The following is a 17673-nucleotide window of genomic DNA, read 5'->3' on the forward strand; positions in this document are numbered from 1 at the left end:
TAAATAAATAAATAAATAAATAATACATTTGTAATAAATATATAAATACGAGGAAATAAAATGATACAACTGACATAAAAACAAGTACAAATGACAAAAATAAAACTCACCATTACGTTGAATTAGTGGGAGCAGTGAGTTTGTTTCTCAGAAACGACCCAGTCCCATCTAGACGTAATCGGAGACAATGACACCCGAAGTGATTAAGGTTTGTCTTTTATTGCAGGATGCTTGGTCTCCATGTGTTGAAGCAGTTTTGAATGCTTCATTGCCTGGTTAGTTAGCCTGTCACCACATATTAGCTTTGCGGGCTCGACTGGGGAAACATGTCACGTGACCGGGACGAGTGTCTTGACCTGAATTAATTGATCGTCGATAATTTTTTTTTTTTTTTCTGTGCGGCTTGGCGGCCCGGTACCAAGTGACCCACAGACGGTTACCGGTCCGCGGCCCGGTGGTTGGGGACCACTGCTGTACAGCATAAATGCAGCCTTTTACTCCATTCCCTAAATACTGGATTAGTGAGGCCAATTGATAGTGGATAAGGTTTGGAAATTCATTCAATTCATTATTGTCTCCCTTTTTTTTTTTTTTTACTTTCCAAAACCCAAGTGTTTGAACAGGAGTATGTAAACTGTTTATATCCATTGTCGCATCCAGATTTGATATGTCTCTCTCTCTCTCGTGGTCTCTGTCTCTCTCGGTCTCAGTCTGTCTCTCTCTCGCTCTTTGGGAGCTTAAGATCAGGGGATGCTTTGAGAATAATTGTCAATTTCTGTCTATGTGAAAGCCCTTTGAGACTGCTTGTGATTTAGGGCTATACAAATAAACTTGACTTGGCTCTCTCTAGGTCGTCCACACCCGAGTCTTCCGTCGTTGCTTCCTGTCATCCCGATTCTCCATACATCTGGCCAGTTTGTTAGTGTTCAGGGCTCCTGCATCCCTCTTGAGTATGTCCACGTATGCTAGTGTGGGACGTCGTCTTGACCGATGTCCATGTATTGGTTCCCGACACGACTCTGGTGGGTCTCATCACCAAGGGAGACGAGACTCAATACAGGCTGGAGGTTGACCTTCTGACCACGTGGTGCAGGGACAACAACCTCCTGCTGAACGTCGACAAGACCAAGGAGATTGTTGTGGACTTCCGGAAGGGTCACACCCAACACCTGCCGCTGACCATCGACGGTGCTGTGGTGGAGAGGGTGAGCAGCGCCAAGTTCCTGGGGGTGCACATCAGTGAGGATCTCTCCTGGTCCACCAACACGCATCACTGGCAAAGAAAGCCCAGCGCCGCCTGTACTTCCTGCGGAAACTCAGGCGAGCGAGCGCTCCTCCGGCCGTCATGACTGCATTTTACCGCGGCACCATTGAGAGCGTCCTCTCCATCTGTATTGCTGTTTGGGGTGGCGGCTGCACTGACTACAACTTGAAGGCCCTGCAGCGCATAGTGAACACTGCTGGTAAGATTGCTGGTGCTTCGCTCCCCTCCTTGAAGGACATTTACACCTCCCATCTCACCCGCAAGGCGACCACGATTGTGAGTGATGCGAGTCACCCCGCTCACTCTTTGTTCGAGCTTCTGCCCTCTGGGAAGAGGTACAGAAGCCTGCGCTCCCGCACCACCAGACTCTCAAACAGCTTCATACTCCAGGCTGTTAGGATCCTGAACTCGCTCCCCCGTTCTGCGTAGCGTCCTGTACTTTTACTGTCTGTACTGTCTGTATGCACACTGGCTCTTATTTGTTGTGTTATCTGTTTATTTATTATTTATTATTACTCTTATTATTTATTGTTTGTGCCTTTTTGTTTATGATGTTTTTTACTTTTGCGCTATGCTTGCTGGGTCCGTTTTGCTCCTCTTATTTATTGTGTTATCTGTTTATTTATTATTTATTCATCACTCTTACTATTGATTGTTTGAATTTTTGCCTTCTTGTTTTTATATTGTGTTGCCTACTTGTATGTCTATCGTGTTATGTGTCTCGTCACCGTGGGATAGAGAAAAACTTAATTTCGGTCTCTTTGTGTGTTGTGACATGTGGAGAGATTGACAATAAAGCTGACTTTGACTTTGACTTTGAATAGCACCAGTTAGCTGGCTAGCAGCTCTCGATGTTTTCGGCAATGTCCTGCTAGTCTCATTCTCCTCACAGCATTCTTGTCGCTCACCCTAGGTCTTCCCTCGTACGGGATTTTGTTGGTTACATATTTGATAGAGACGATATATCAGGCAGCCGATTGTGCAGCAGAGCAAGGTTGCAGAACTCCAGAAAGTCGTCGTCGAGATCATAGTTCCTCAGGACCTCTGGTGGTATGTCATTCGGACCAGTGCTTTTTCCCACTCTTACTATAGATTTTGCCCTGGCCAGCTCTCCGAGTGTGAAGGGACCATCGTTGATGTTCAGGTTTTGGAGAACTGATGGTATTTCTTTCTTCCTCAGCTGCTTCTGCTATTTCTCCCAGCAGCCTTTGGAAGTAGCTGGTCCATGTTGTCACCCTCTCCTCCGGGCTGTGTCCCTCCACCTGTCCCTCCTTGGTCCTCTTCCTTTGAAGGCCAGGGTCATTTGTGAAAGCTTTCCAGTTACTACATATACCGGATGTTGGAACCTTGTTTAGGGACCCATGCGGTGGTCCGAGCCCTCAGAACTAAAAGTGCTCAGCGTTCATGATGGAGTTCCTCCACTTCTTCCTCACTAGTATGTAGTCTAGCTGCCGTAGCCTTCCTGAAGGTCGGTCTCGGAAGGGCCACCTCTTTCCTGTTCTCTTCCGGAAGATGGTATTTCCCGCCAGTAGCTTGTGTTCTGTGAGGAAGGCAATGAGGTAGGTGCTGCAGCAGTTGGTAGAGTCATGGTAGGGGAAGGGTGCGTCCTCAGGTCCTAGCCTTGCATTGAAGTCCCCAAGGATTGCCAGGAGCTTGTGGCTGGGATGTCACGAACCGCTCTTACAAGGTCCTCAAAGAACTTTTGCCTCGTGTCAGATGGCGCCACATTGGTGGGTTAGTACACGACTATGACTGTTACTGGTTTGCTGGGCCTCGTTCTTCCACGTAGATGTAGTGATGAACGTGCATCTCTCGACTGCGATACAGTATCACGCCGGTCATCAGTATGCACTCTCCTGTGTTCTTGGACCCGCAGGATCTCCACACCCTGTTCCTCAGCACAGTGTGCAAGTTCTATTAACCTTGCCTCTTCTATCGCTGTGCATGCATTGAAGGCTCCCATAATAAATGGTCTCCGACAGCATATGAGTGGATTGGACGGGGTGCTGTGTGGCTTCGTGGGGGCACTGCAGGAGTCTTGGTAGTGGAGAGGCTGTGTACCGACAGGAGGCTTACGCACTCGGCTCCTCTTTTTACTCCAACTAGGAGGTGGCAGTAGCTAAAGGCAGAGTAGCAAGCAGGAGCAACATGTAACACAACATGCACTAACTACAAGCACTTCTACACAATACCGCACTGACGTGTCACACGCACCCTATGCGCAAGCGCACACAGATTTGATGGTTTGTGGTTTTTATGTATGTTTATAGTATTTATTAGGGGTGTAATGATTCATCGATACACATCGATTAAACGATATAATGCTCTACAATTTATTGGCATCGATGCTAAACGTAAACAGCGATTTATATCGCCGTGTTTGACCTTGGACATTAGACGCGACTTTATTTTGAAATCCAGTTCATTGTTGCTTGCTTCCTCTTTCCGGGAGCAGTGCGCGGCGTGTTGTGTTGTGAGCAGAGCAGGCACGTGAAAGGGGAGTCGACAACTAGTACGGGGCTCCTGGGCTGGTGCTATGGCTCGTGTCCAAAAAGACGAGGAAATTTGCTCCCTTTTAGCCTTCAAGTCATTCGTTTGGAAGCACTTTGGATTCCAAAGAAAAGATGGCTCAACGGACAAGACACGTGCAGTTTGTAAATCCTGCCATGCGGTCATCAAATATTCAGGGACCACAAATCTCGCCGCACATTTAAAGAAAATACACAACATCAAAGTTCAGTGTTAAAATAAGCACTTTGTATACTACAATACTCTTGTAATTTCCTAAATAGTTTGCAGTACCTTGTTGATTTTGCGTATGAATTGTTATAAATCAGGATATTGTTCTATATTTTTTATTTAAAAAAAAAAAAAAATCTATCGTAGAGCACTATATCGTGATGTATCGTGAATGAATCACAGCAGGCTTTAAGATATCGGCAAATATCGTATCGTGATTCTTTGTATCGATATGATATCGTATCCGCAATTTACACCACTAGTATTTATATACCGTATACGACGACCCTGATTATAAGACAACCATCTCTTTTTCAAGACTCAAGTTTGAAAAAAGACTTTTTGAACACCAAATTAAATTTTTATACAGAAAATGATTACATCTGAAATAAATGATTATAACAATATATTCGAGAGAAAAAGCATGTTATTTTGCCTCATTCAAATCATGCAAAAACTGTCTACCACATCTTATCTGAACATTTAAATATGTAAACTAAAGTACAATCACATTTGTAAATGAACAGCTTCTGGTTTTTGAAATTTAAATAAACCAATCTACTCTGATAAAACAACAAAATTGCAATAAAGTCATCAAAGTGAAGTTTAACTAACTGTAGTCTTGAAAGAAATCTGAATAAGGAAAAACATTGCAATAAAATAATGCAAACTGCTACAGCTCTTTATTTATTTATTTATTTATTTATTTAAGTCCCAATGATCGTCACACACGCAGGGAGGCAATGGGTCCCATTTTTATAGTCTTTGGTATGGTCTTAACTAGGCTGGATGTAATTTTTTTTGTTGGCGATTTCTCCGACTGCCCCTAAACGCACCACCGCGCTCCGTGCGCGCATGTGAAAAGGGCGTGCGGACGTGAAAAAGGCGGCTCTGTATGGGAGAGAGAGACGTTGAAGAGGAATAAAAACACCCTTGGAAACCAAAACTTGCCCCTCGTCGTGACTCGGAGCCGCAACAAATGTTTCGGATTTGTGTAGGGTACATTGTGACAAACAGCAAACGAGCAGGTGATCGAGCAAGCCTTGTCTGATACCAGAGCATTGCGGTCGTATGGAGCGTGTTTGAAGTGAACAGCAGAGACGAAAGGAACAAGGCAAAGTGTTGTGAAATAAAATGCACAGAACGGATGCGCAAGACACGTCAGCTATATAAAGAGCGAGAGTTGTTTTCTTCCTATTAGTTTCAATTCACAGTTTAATTAACAGTTTCAATCAGCAAATAACAAAATGCGTATTACAGGTAATATTTTATTTCACAACACTTTGCCTTGTTCCTTTGGTCTCTGCTGTTCACTTCAAACACGCACCAAATTAAGCTCCCTGCGCAGTGCGCACTGAGGTCCACTTAAATTTTAGAAAGTACATCAGGACTTTAAAAATATCTTCTAAATTTCAGCGACGGCTCTGTCACAATAATGCGACCAGCGCGGTGCAGTTTGGCGGTCGGCGGCGCGCTACGGTTGAGCGTTCTCTCTCGCGCTCTCTCTCTCGCTCTCTCTCGCTCTCGCACACACGCAAACCGGATATCATACGGAGGCCGCCATTACAGATGCGCAGAACGGATGCGCAAGACACGTCAGCTATATAAAGAGCGAGAGTTCAGTTCTTTACCTAAATCCGTATTACAGGTAATATTTTATTTCACAACACTTTGCCTTGTTCCTTTCTTCTCTGCTGTTCACTTCAAACACGCACCATGCGACCGCAATGCTCTCGTATCAGACGCTTGCTCGATCACCTGCTCGTTTGCTGTCCGTCACAATGTACCCTACACAAATCCGAAACATTTGTTGCGGCTCCGAGTCACGACGAGGGGCAAGTTTTGGTTTCCAAGGGTGTTTTTATTCCTCTTCAACGTCTCTCCCATACAGAGCCGCCTTTTTCACGTCCGCACGCCTCTTTCCCGTGCGCGCACGGAGCGCGGTGGTGCGTTTATGGGCAGTCGGAGAAATCAACGCCAACAAAAAAAATTACATCCAGCCTAGTTAAGACCATACCAAAGACTATAAAAATGGGACCCATTGCCTCCCTGCGTGTGTGACGATCATTGGGACTTAAAAAAAAAAAAAAAAATTAAACAAAAAAAAATTAAAAAATTTTCGTACCCATGTATAATGCGCACCCCAGATTTTAGGACAATAAATTAGTTAAATTTTGCGCACTATACACGGAAAAAAATGGTAATTTTGGGGGGGGTCATTTTCCCTGCAATTACTATGTTTCCCCAGTAGATGGGGAAGCGCCCGCCCGGGCATTTACTACCGGGAGGCGTGTCAGAAAGCTCGGTGCACACTCACAAGTGCGTGTGCGTACTCAGTAGTACGTAGTAATTAGGGGTGTAAATCGCGGGTTTTGTCACGATACGATATAATATCGATATAAAGAACTACGATACGATATTTGCCGATATCTTAAAGCCTGCTGCGATTCATTCACGATATATCGCGATATAGTGCTCTACGATCGATATATATATATTTTTTTAATAAAAAATATAGAACAATATCCTGATTTATAACAATTCATACGCAAAATCAACAAGGTACTGCAAACTCTTTATTCAGGAAATTACAAGAGTATTGTAGTATACAAATTGATTACTTTAACACTGAACTTTGAACGTCGTGTTTTTTCTTTAAATGTGCGGCGAGATTTGTGCTCCCTGAATATTTGATCACCGCATGGCAGGATTTACAAACTGCACGTGTCTTGTCCGTTGAGCCATCTTTTCTTTGGAATCCAAAGTGCTTCCAAACGAATGACTTGAAGCCTAAAGGGGAGCCAATTTCCTCGTCTTTTTGGACACTAGCCATAGCACCAGCCCAGGAGCCGCGTACTAGTTGTCGACTCCCCTTTCACGTGCAGCAACGCCGCGCACTGCTCCCTGCTCCCGGAAAGAGGAAGCAAGCAACAATGAACCGGATTTCAAAATAAAGTCGCGTCTAATGTCCGAGGTCAAACACGGCGATATAAATCGATGTTTACTTTTAGCATCGATGCCAATAAATCGTAGAGCATTATATCGATTAATCGATGTGTATCGATGTATCGTTACACCCCTAGTAGTAATTTCATCTATAGTGCCGAATTTCGAGTGTAGGCTGTGACGTCAATATTCTCGGAATTCGTGCGCTGAGTTTTCAGATACAGTTTTACGCTAATGCCACCCACAAACCTTCCCCTGGAATCCTTCCATTAAAATAAGTGGCCCGAAGAAAAGAAAGCTGGACACTGAGTGCCGAATGTTAAAAAAGAGTGGACAATTTGGCTCGACTTACGTGTGTGAGAAGACGTTCAGCCACATGAACGTCAACAAAGCCCGTCACAGATCTAGGTTAACGGACCGACACCTCGGCTCTATCCTAAGAATTACCACAACAAATTTTACTCCAGACTATGATGCACTAGCAAAAAAGGGAACCCAACAATACTATAGATTTATTTATTACTTTATTTACATGTATTCTTTCACTGATTCTTCAAGATGATGTATTTGGTCAGAATGTTTGCCGTTGGATGTGATTTCACCTCATTAGATAATCATATTTCATAAATCTGACCTGCAGGCGCTTAAGTGATGGAAAATGTTATTCATCATAACAGTGTCGTATTTAATAAGAATCACTGATAGTAGTTTTTTGGTGAAATATTTTTTTAATGCTGTTAATAAATGCATTTGTTTTCAAAAAGTTTTTTTTAATATCCATGCTTTAGTATCTACTAAAAGTAAAAACCTTTTGTGCAATGACCTTTACATGTCATTTATATTACTTCACACAAACACTACATCCATCTGCTCCTGGTTCGGCCCCCCGGTCAAAATGTAGAACCTAATTCGTCCCACAAGTCAAAAAGTTTGCCCACCCCTGGTATACGGGGTTGGCGTGGATGGTTATGCTATTTTTGCCCCCAGGTGTCGGTCAGAACACAGGAGGTAAGACGTGGTTCAGTTTTGATTGCTTTACTGAATTATTGGCAAAAAAGTAACAGACACTGTTGCTCATAGAGGCATACAGGCAAACTGGCAAAAGGGTATAGGCAAACGTTTGGTCGTAAGGATGTGAGAGCAGGTGTGTAGTGTACATGAGTCTTTTGGTGTGTGAATGTGATTATTGTATGAAGGGCGTGTGTGCACGTGAGTGTGTGTGTGTGCATGTGTGTGTGTGTTTGTGTGGTTCTGCAAGAGACAGAAATACAGCATGTAAGTCAAAGCTCAACTTCTGACATCACACAACACTAGTAGACGGCACACATTACATAACTAACTGCGCGTAATGGTTCCGCTATACTAAATAACCATGAATGAAATACTCTCGGCAACACACCAAACATAAGTCATCGAGACAACAAAATACATTTGCTGGCGACCGTTAGTCACCGTGCCATTGCGTAACGGCTGTAGTCATGAGTGTACGATGCGAGGCAACGGTACGCACACGAACAAACCGCGATCGGATAAACAGCACAACAGTGGACAGTAGTAACAATGAGATGTATATACTCACTTTGTGTCAAAGACGCACACGATCAGAGCAACATACTCAGTCGATACCAGCAACTTTTAACTTACCGCTGCGCACAAGTGAATGGGTATAATGTCTAGACTCCGAATGTAAGACGACCCCCACTCTTTCAGTCTCATTTCAATGCAAATAAATCGTCTTAAATTTGGGCCAATAGAGGCTTTGCAGTCACGTGGTTTTATCATGTGATTTTGTGTTATGCCACCATCTTGGCGGTCAACTCGTCAGCTCGTTCCTACGTGTTTGTACGCGTTTGATTGTTTGATTTCTGCGCTACATTTTCACAGATTTCATCCGAATTATGGCTGATTTGCCATCCAACGAAGTTGGGCATTTGGATGAAGAATCCAAGAAACGTTACAGAGAGAAGTTGAACCTTGTTGGCACAACGGATCCGTACCTTTTACCGAGAAGCATGCTAAAATCGCCTGAGCATTTTGCAACAGCCGACCTGCCTGAACTCTCATATCCAGATATTTATAATTACCTCGTCGATTCACCATCTCCGTACACTGGAAAGGACATTAAGGCATACAAGAGTCTGGATGCCTACAAGTATTTTACAGCAGGTTTTGTGCATGATGGGCTGATATGGCAGATTCCAAACGCACGTGGCAGTAACATTGTTCACGACGAATCGCCGCGATCCATTTATCACGTTTTTTCATGTTCGCCGGAAATCTATAGAAGCTAAGATTTGGTTTATCGCCTCGTCTATTGTTACATCCAACAGCACAGCAGGTATCCGGCATTTTTAAGCTCAAATAGCAGCAGATATAACAAGAAAGCGTGTGTGAGTCGTATACCGGCACTGAAAAGTTGACCGCCAAGATGGCCGCCAAGCTAATGTGGGTAGCTTGATGATGTCAGCTGCAAAGCCTCTATACGGTAGGTTTTGCAACTATGAACTGTGACAGGACAGTTCCATCAGCATTATAGACCACCAAAGTGCAGTAAGTGATTTGTGGTCACTGTTAGGTATGATTATTGATATATTTTGTGCTGGTACCTTCCACTGAGCTCAGGGTCATCCCCAGGCCAGAGTGCTGGTGCCGGTTGATGTGACACAGTCTGGGCCGACAACAAGGGCCTCCCTTGTAGGCTGTAGCCAGCATCTGTAGGTCCACACCTGAACAAACTGCCTACATTGACCACAGACAATTGAACGTGTCGAAAAAGTATGCATAGCAAACAAGGGAACTGTCAGGAAACACATCTGGCACCTACTCTACCTAACACCCAACAGTCACAAGATGTGAAATCATAAGCTTTTGGTTTTGTTGTTTATAAAAGTGATCCTAACCCATGTTATAACAACTGTAAAATGTGTATTTCTGATACCTGCTCATAGTCAGCTCTTTTCAGCACCAGAAGAAACAAATGTTGGCCGCATGACTGGATCTTCCTTGCCACCTGTCAGATAATTTGCAGTATGACACTTCGGCGAGCAGATGTTATGCATACAAATTAGTAGGATGGAATTCATTTGAAATTTGTTATGGTTGCAGTTTGCTGGTCTGTCAAAATACACTGCATCATGCAGTTTGTTTTTGGCTCCAAAATGTCTTTCAAGCTTAGTCAGAATGTTGTGACTGAGGATCGGGTTCAAATGAGTATCGAGGGTAGTTCATTTTTTTTGGTAAGACTTTGGGGAGAGGAGAAGAAAGCTTGGACATAAAGCGAAAGAATGCAAACATGAACTTCATGGTATCTTTGACAAAGCAGAAGAAATAACATTTTCTTGTGTTTTGATAAGAACCATTAGTATACTGCAGAGTAGACCCTGTGATGTCACTTTCGGGGTCTCTACAGGTGCATGCCATATATTTTGAAAACCGTAATTTTCGGACTATAAGTCGCGGGTTTTTTTCATAGTTTGGGTGGGGGGGCAACTTGTACTCAGGAGCGACTTATATATGTTTTTTTTCACAAATTTGTACTTGATCATTACCACATCACTTACTTACAAGTATAGTTGACCACTTCACATGTTATTTTTAGTATAGTTGATCACTTCACATGCTTTGATATCTTTATCTTGAACATATTCAAAACATGAAAAATAGAGAGAAAAAATCAAATAAAGTAATTAACACTTTAAAGCGCCATATCCTCTGGACATGTCCTATGTCACCAGGATGACATAAAGGACGAGAAATTTGATCGATGGATTTAATGATTTGGATTGACACAAATGGTTTGATAATATTGTTGTTTATGTGATAGTTATTTAAAATATAGTTTATATATCGTTGCATGGGCCTGTGGAGTAATTTGAACTGCGGCGTGGCACACGGCATTGTTGACAAAGGACGATCGATAAAAGACGAGAAATTTGATCGATGGATTTAATGATTTGGAGTGACACAAATGGTTTGATAATATTGTTGTTTATGTGATAGTTATTTAAAATATAGTTTATATATCGTTGTATGGGCCTGTGGAATCATTTCAACTACGGCGTGGCACACGGCATTGTTCACAAAGGACGATCGATGGATTTAATGAATTGGAGTGACAGATGGTTTTATAAATGTGTTATTTATGTAATAGTTTTTTTTAAATAACTCAATGTTACATCAGGCCCGTTCGCAGCTCCTCATTTGTGTTTGTCACGTTAGCATACCGTATCGTTTAGCCTGTTGTTGCTCGTTCATGTCTGTTCTTGGTGTTGGATTTTGTCGAATAAATTGCCCCCCAAAATGCGACTTATACTCCGGAGCGACTTATATATGGTTTTTTTACACATTTTTGGGCATTTTATGGCTGGTCCGACTTATACTCCGGAGCGACTTATAGTCCGAAAATTACGGTACATCCATTTATTTCAATACCGTTTTTTTCCATGTATAATGCGCAAAATTTAACAAATTTATTGTCCTAAAATCTGGGGTGCGCATTATAAATGGGTACAATTTTTTTTAAATTTTTTATTTTTTATTTTATTTTTTTAAGAAAATCATGGTACACCAATTTTTGAAGAAAATCTTGTCACGGATGGAGTGTGGAAAGGAGCAGGGCAACCAAGTGCAGCTTGGACCAGGGTTCATTGGAGGAACTCAAAACACAGACTTGGTAAACTAAGATAACTCTAACAAAACCAACAACAGGACTGACCGACAAAGACGTGGAACAAAAAGACAGGGTGACATTACCACCCTGACTGACAGGAACAGAAACCTGTGTTATTGTCAAATATTGTTTGTTTTTTAATCTCCATCACGGACTGGACGTCATACGGAGGCAGTATCACTGCGCATGCGCACTATGGATCCGATGCGAATAGTCCTCTTCTCTTCTTGACTGACAATGAATGTGGTAGTTTAATACAATCAGCAAATAACAAAATGCGTATTACACGTAATATTTTTTTCAAACAACACTTTGCCTTGTTCCTTTCGTCTCTGCTGTTCACTTCAAACACGCTCCATACGAACGCAATGCTCTCGTATCAGACGCTTGCTCGATCACCCGCTCGTTTGCTGTCACAATGTACCCTACACAAATCCGAAACATTTGTTGCGGCTCCGAGTCACGGCGAGGGGCAAGTTTTGGTTTCCAAGGGTGTTTTTATTCCTCTTCAACTTCTTTCCCATACAGAGCCGCCTTTTTCACATGTCCGCACGTCACTTTCCTCTCTTTTCATTTGAACCTAACTGATCGCGGTGGTGCCTTTACGGGCAGTCGGAGAAATCAACGGCAACAAAAAAAAAAACATCCAGCCTATTTAAGACCATACCAAAGACTATAAAAATGGGACCCATTGCCTCCCTGCTTGGCACGCAGCATTAAGGGTTGGAATTGGGGTGTTAGATCACCAAATGATTCCAGAGCGCGGCGCCGCTGCTGCTCACTGCTCCCCTCTCCGCCAGGGGATGGATCAAAATCACACGGGGATGGGTCAAATGCAGAGGACAAATTTCACCACACCCAGATACGTGTGTGACGATCATTGGGACTTAAAAAAAAAAAAAAAAAAAATTGGGGTGCGTATTATACATGGGTACAGGCTTTTTTCCAGGATCGACATGCCATTTTTAGGGTGCGTATTATACATGGGGGCGCATTATACATGGAAAAAAACGGTAATTTGTTTCAAAAAGTGAAAGAAACTTATGATATATTAGCTCTCCATGCTCAAAGTGAAATATTTAAACCATCCATCCGTGCATTTTCTATACCGCTTGTCCCCAAGGGGGTCCCTCTGTTTAAATTTTAATGATTATGATAGAAACCCACACATGCATGCATAGACACACACACATTTTCAGATGAAACATTGTGTTGAGTTGTTTTTGTCAATGCTAAAGTAAAAAAAAAAAAACATAAAACACCGCAACACAAGACTACATGAAAATTTTAATAATTATATATATATATATATATATATATATATATATATATATATATATATATATATATATATATATATATATACACCGTTTTTTCCGTGTATAATGCGCCCCCATGTATAATACGCACCCTAAAAATGGCATGTTTATGCTGGAAAAAAGCCTGTACCCATGTATAATACGCACCCAATTTTTTATTTTTTTTAAAAATTTATTTTATTTTTTTTTAAGTCCCAATGATCGTCACACACGCAGGGAGGCAATGGGTCCCATTTTTATAGTCTTTGGTATGGTCTTAACTAGGCTGGATGTAATTTTTTTTGTTGCGTTGATTTCTCCCACTGCCCGTAAAGGCATCACCGCGATCAGTACGGACATGTGAAAAAGGCGTGCGGACGTGAAAAAGGCGGCTCTGTATGGGAGAGACGTTGAAGAGGAATAAAAACACCCTTGGAAACCAAAACTTGCCCCTCGCCGTGACTCGGAGCCGCAACAAATGTTTCGGATTTGTGTAGGGTACATTGTGACAGCAAACGAGCAGGTGATCGAGCAAGCGTCTGATACGAGAGCATTGCGGTCGTATGGAGCGTGTTTGAAGTGAACAGCAGAGAAGAAAGGAACAAATGTTGTGAAATAAAATATTACCTGTAATACGCATTTAGGTAGAGAACTGAACTCTCGCTCTTTATATAGCTGACGTGTCTTGCGCATGCGCAGTGATACTGCCTCCGTATGACGTCCGGTCCGCGATGGAGATTAAAAACCAAACAATATTTGACAATAACTCACCATCAAGGATTGCACCATCGCATCAAACGATGTGTCGTCAATTATGAATTTTACTGACTAAGTGTGTTGGGCAGGATGGCTGAATGCGATGCGCAATTGACAACAAAAAAGAAGAAAGGTGATTTCAAGTTTTATTTCAAGGGAGATTTGTCATGTCTCGTCCCCAGTTTTGCTATGTGTCTAGGTTGCCATAGTTTCTGTTCGCGTCGCCCCTCCCTTCCTGTGTCACCTCAATCAATGTAACGTGTTTTGTATTTAAGTCCTGTCTGCCCCTCGCTCACCGTCGGATCATTGGATGTGTTACTGTCATGATGTCTGGATGTTTGGTTTCTGTTCCTGTCTTTGGTAATGTCACCCTGTCTTTTTGTTCCACGTCTTTGTCGGTCAGTCCTGTTGTTGGTTTTGTTTTACCATGATTTTCTTCAAAAAAAAAAAAAAAAATAAAATAAAATAAAATTGTACCCATGTATAATGCGCACCCCAGACTTTAGGACAATAAATTAGTTAAATTTCGCGCATTATACACGGAAAAAAATGGTATATATACATATATATATATATATATATATATATATATATATATATATATATATACATATATATATATATATATACACGTATTCATATATATATTCAAGAGTTTTTATTCGCCATGTTTGAGCGTGCCAAACAAGGAATTTGACTTCGGTAAATCATCGGTGTTTTTATATACATACACACACACACGCACGCACACACACGCATATATATATATATATTTGGCCAGCTCAGTGGCCTAGTGGTAGAGTGTCCGCCCTGAGACTGGAAGGTTGTGGGTTTAAACCCCGGCTGGGTCATACCAAAGACTATAAAAATGGGACCCATTGCCTCCCTGCTTGGCACTCAGCATTAAGGGTTGGAATTGGGGGGTTAGATCACCAAATGATTCCCGAGCGCGGCACCGCTTCTGCTCACTGCTCCTCTCTCCCCCAGGGGATGGATTAAATGCAGAGGACAAATTTCACCACACCCAGATGTGTGTGTGACAATCATTGGGACTTTAACTTTATATAACAGTTATCTACAGACATCTATTTAATTATGTAATGGTGCATTTATGTATTTGATTTATTTAATTCCGTATTTATTTAATACAGGAAAATTAATGAATGACATTTTTTACTTCATGATGCACAATTTTGACATGTTCGATCCTCCATACATTAGAGCAGTGCTTCTCAAATAGTGGGGCGGGCCCCCCTGGGGGGGCGTAGTGCGATACCAAGGGGGGCGCGGGAACATGTTTTTCTTTTGGCTGTATTAGATTAAAGGGTAATTACACATCCACTGCAGTAGGTGGGGGTGGCGGTATCACTGGAAGAGTATTTGCTCTACAGCAGCACTTTGAATCTGTTCTGTTACAGACTAAAAAACACTGTTATTAATAAAGTTATTCTTTATTGTAAGTTGATCTTTTTTTTTTTATTTATTTTTTGTTTTTCCTTTATTGTTAATAACATGGGGGGGCGCAAAATGTTTTCTTCTTCCTAGGGGGGGCGTCACAGGAAATAATTGAGAAGCACTGCATTAGAGAGAGAAGTAATGACAACACATTGATAGTAATGATATGACGGATTAGTACAGTACAGTGAGTGCATGATATAGAAATTCATCCTGAATTAATAATTTTGAAGCATGTGTTTCAGTTTTGTGTCACATTTTTGTGTCAAATACGTAAAAGTACATACCCTAATATATAGCAAGACCAATTAAAGTATATCACTCGGGAACAGCAACGTTCTTTGATTTCTTAATCGATTCCCTTGAAGACAAGGTTGTATTGTTTAATGATATGAGAGTTGTGGCTTCTGTTTTGACTAGACTTTCAAAGGAACACAATTGTATATGGAATGCTAATGTAACAGTTTGCTCTCAGGAAAAAAAAAAACTAACCTTGTAGAAGTCCATGTTGACCATCATTGACCTCCAACACTCGGTCTCCCTCTTTAAGTCCACTGTGCTCAGCTGGGCTCCATGGGTCTACATCTGTGATCTGCAAGCCTTGGTTATCTGTGGCCCTCTGCAAGTAGAAGCCAAAATTCTGTCCCTCTACACGCCTCAACTGGTGGAGTTTGGGCTGAAGATTTTGGTCTAATTCTGGACACAGGTTTATCAAAAAAGTTCAGCATGGCAGGGTGCAGAGTGATGCACCATAACTTAACATGACCTTTTCATAGAAACCATACCAAAATCATCAGTGATGACCAGAGCCGGATTATCGATCCCCTCCTTCGGGTTGAAGGTAAAACTGTCAACACAAAAGTGGAAAAAGAAGTCATTGCTGCTTTACATAGAGATACATGCAACATATAGATACATCAAGGACAGTGTTTACAAAACCCATCTGCTAATACGGAATCAGTAGCCTAGCAATACAGCATATATTGCTCATTCCCTCTCTCTCTCTCGCTCTTCTGTCTCTCTCTCCCTCGCTCTCTCACTCCTCTCTCTCTTCTCTTTCTCTCGCTCTCTCTCTCTCTCTCTCTCTTAGTCTCTCTCTCTCTCTCTCTCTTTCTGGCTCTCTCACTTAAACACTGAACAGCAGACTTGAAGTGGTTGAGATGAGAATCAACATTAACAAATTTGAGACCATGGTACTTTGTTAGAAAACCATGGAGTCCCAAGGACTCCTATACTCCAGAGAAACTATAGCTGACGGTCAGCCTTGGAATGCCTTGGGCTGCCCGGGATGAATTTGCTGGAGAGAGGGGAGTCTGGGTTTCCCCTACTTTAACTTGTTTCCCCCACGGCCCAACTAAATGGATCGATAGGCAGGCGTTTGCTGGAGTCACCATTGGATCATTAATCAGTATATACAGTATGGGGTATATTTATGAGAGACATGGCTGGTCTCTTAAAATGGACTAATTTTCAGCAATACAAGCAATAGGGACTGTAGAATGTTACAATATTTTGACAAAAGAATGTGACGGACAGATGTTATTTAAAAAAAAAAAAGGGTACTGTTTTAAAATTTGAAAATACGAGTCCTTTAAGAGATTTGCGTCGCTTCAGATTTGGAAAACTTTAATTGTTAAAGACACTGAGTTCTCTGCTCAGATAAGAGCAATCTTACTGTTAGTTTAAAGTTTAACTTGATAAAAATGTCATCACAATTACACTGTATGTGTATGCAAAGAACGCAGCGGACACCGACATCAGCTTTTTGTGTAGCTTGTTTTTGGAGATCAATGCTGACAGAGAGTGTTTATTGTGGATCGTGGTATTTTTAAGTCACACGTAGCGGACACTTTATTATCATATAATGAGAGCCATAGATGTTCTGGCTTTATTTTGCTATTTTGCTTAGCCAAAATTTGCTTTCTGTATGAAAGGGAAGCAACAGGAAGTGCACAGCAGAGGTGAAAATAGAGAAGGAGCAGGGAGATCATTTAACACAAGCTATCAAGCAACCGGAGCATTAGCTCTGCATGATGCAGTCATTGGGTAATGAAATGGATGATATGAGAAACTGAATGACTATTCAGTGTGAGATAAGGTTATGTTGTGTGTGTTATTCTCACTGAAATTTGGCTCCCAGACAATGCCCTGAACTCAACTTTGTTGCTGCACAACAACCACTCAACAACAGTTGGTATGTGACAAATAAAACAGAGAGCGACTCACCGCTTTCGAGAGGTTAGTGCTGAACCACCTGAAGGAGGTCACGGGCCCCCTGCTTGACCCCCTCCAGTTTGCCTACCGGGCAAACAGGTCAGTGGATGATGCGGTCAACATGGGACTGCACTACATCCTGCACCACCTGGACACCCCAGGAACGTACGCCAGGATCCTGTTCGTGGACTTCAGCTCGGCGTTCAACACCATCGCTCCTGACATCCTCCAACAGAAGCTCATCCAGCTTGCGGTGCCTGCCTCCACCTGTCAGTGGATCACCAGCTTCCTGACCAACAGGAGACAGCGTGTGAGGCTGGGGGGCATCACAT

General features: G+C 42.2%; 1 protein-coding gene across 1 annotated transcript in view; it reads right to left on the reverse strand.

Annotated features, from left to right (window-relative positions):
- LOC133155243 (Na(+)/H(+) exchange regulatory cofactor NHE-RF4-like) overlaps window positions 1-17673 on the reverse strand; it is a 50950-nt gene that overhangs the window by 19946 nt on the left and 13331 nt on the right. Inside the window, 5 exon segments of the mRNA XM_061280405.1 lie at window positions 9556-9688; window positions 9888-9959; window positions 15620-15641; window positions 15643-15823; window positions 15913-15974. Of these exon segments, the coding sequence (XP_061136389.1) occupies window positions 9556-9688; window positions 9888-9959; window positions 15620-15641; window positions 15643-15823; window positions 15913-15974 (470 nt within the window).

This window comes from Syngnathus typhle, linkage group LG6, assembly GCF_033458585.1.
Source record: "Syngnathus typhle isolate RoL2023-S1 ecotype Sweden linkage group LG6, RoL_Styp_1.0, whole genome shotgun sequence".
Lineage (NCBI taxonomy): Eukaryota > Metazoa > Chordata > Actinopteri > Syngnathiformes > Syngnathidae > Syngnathus > Syngnathus typhle.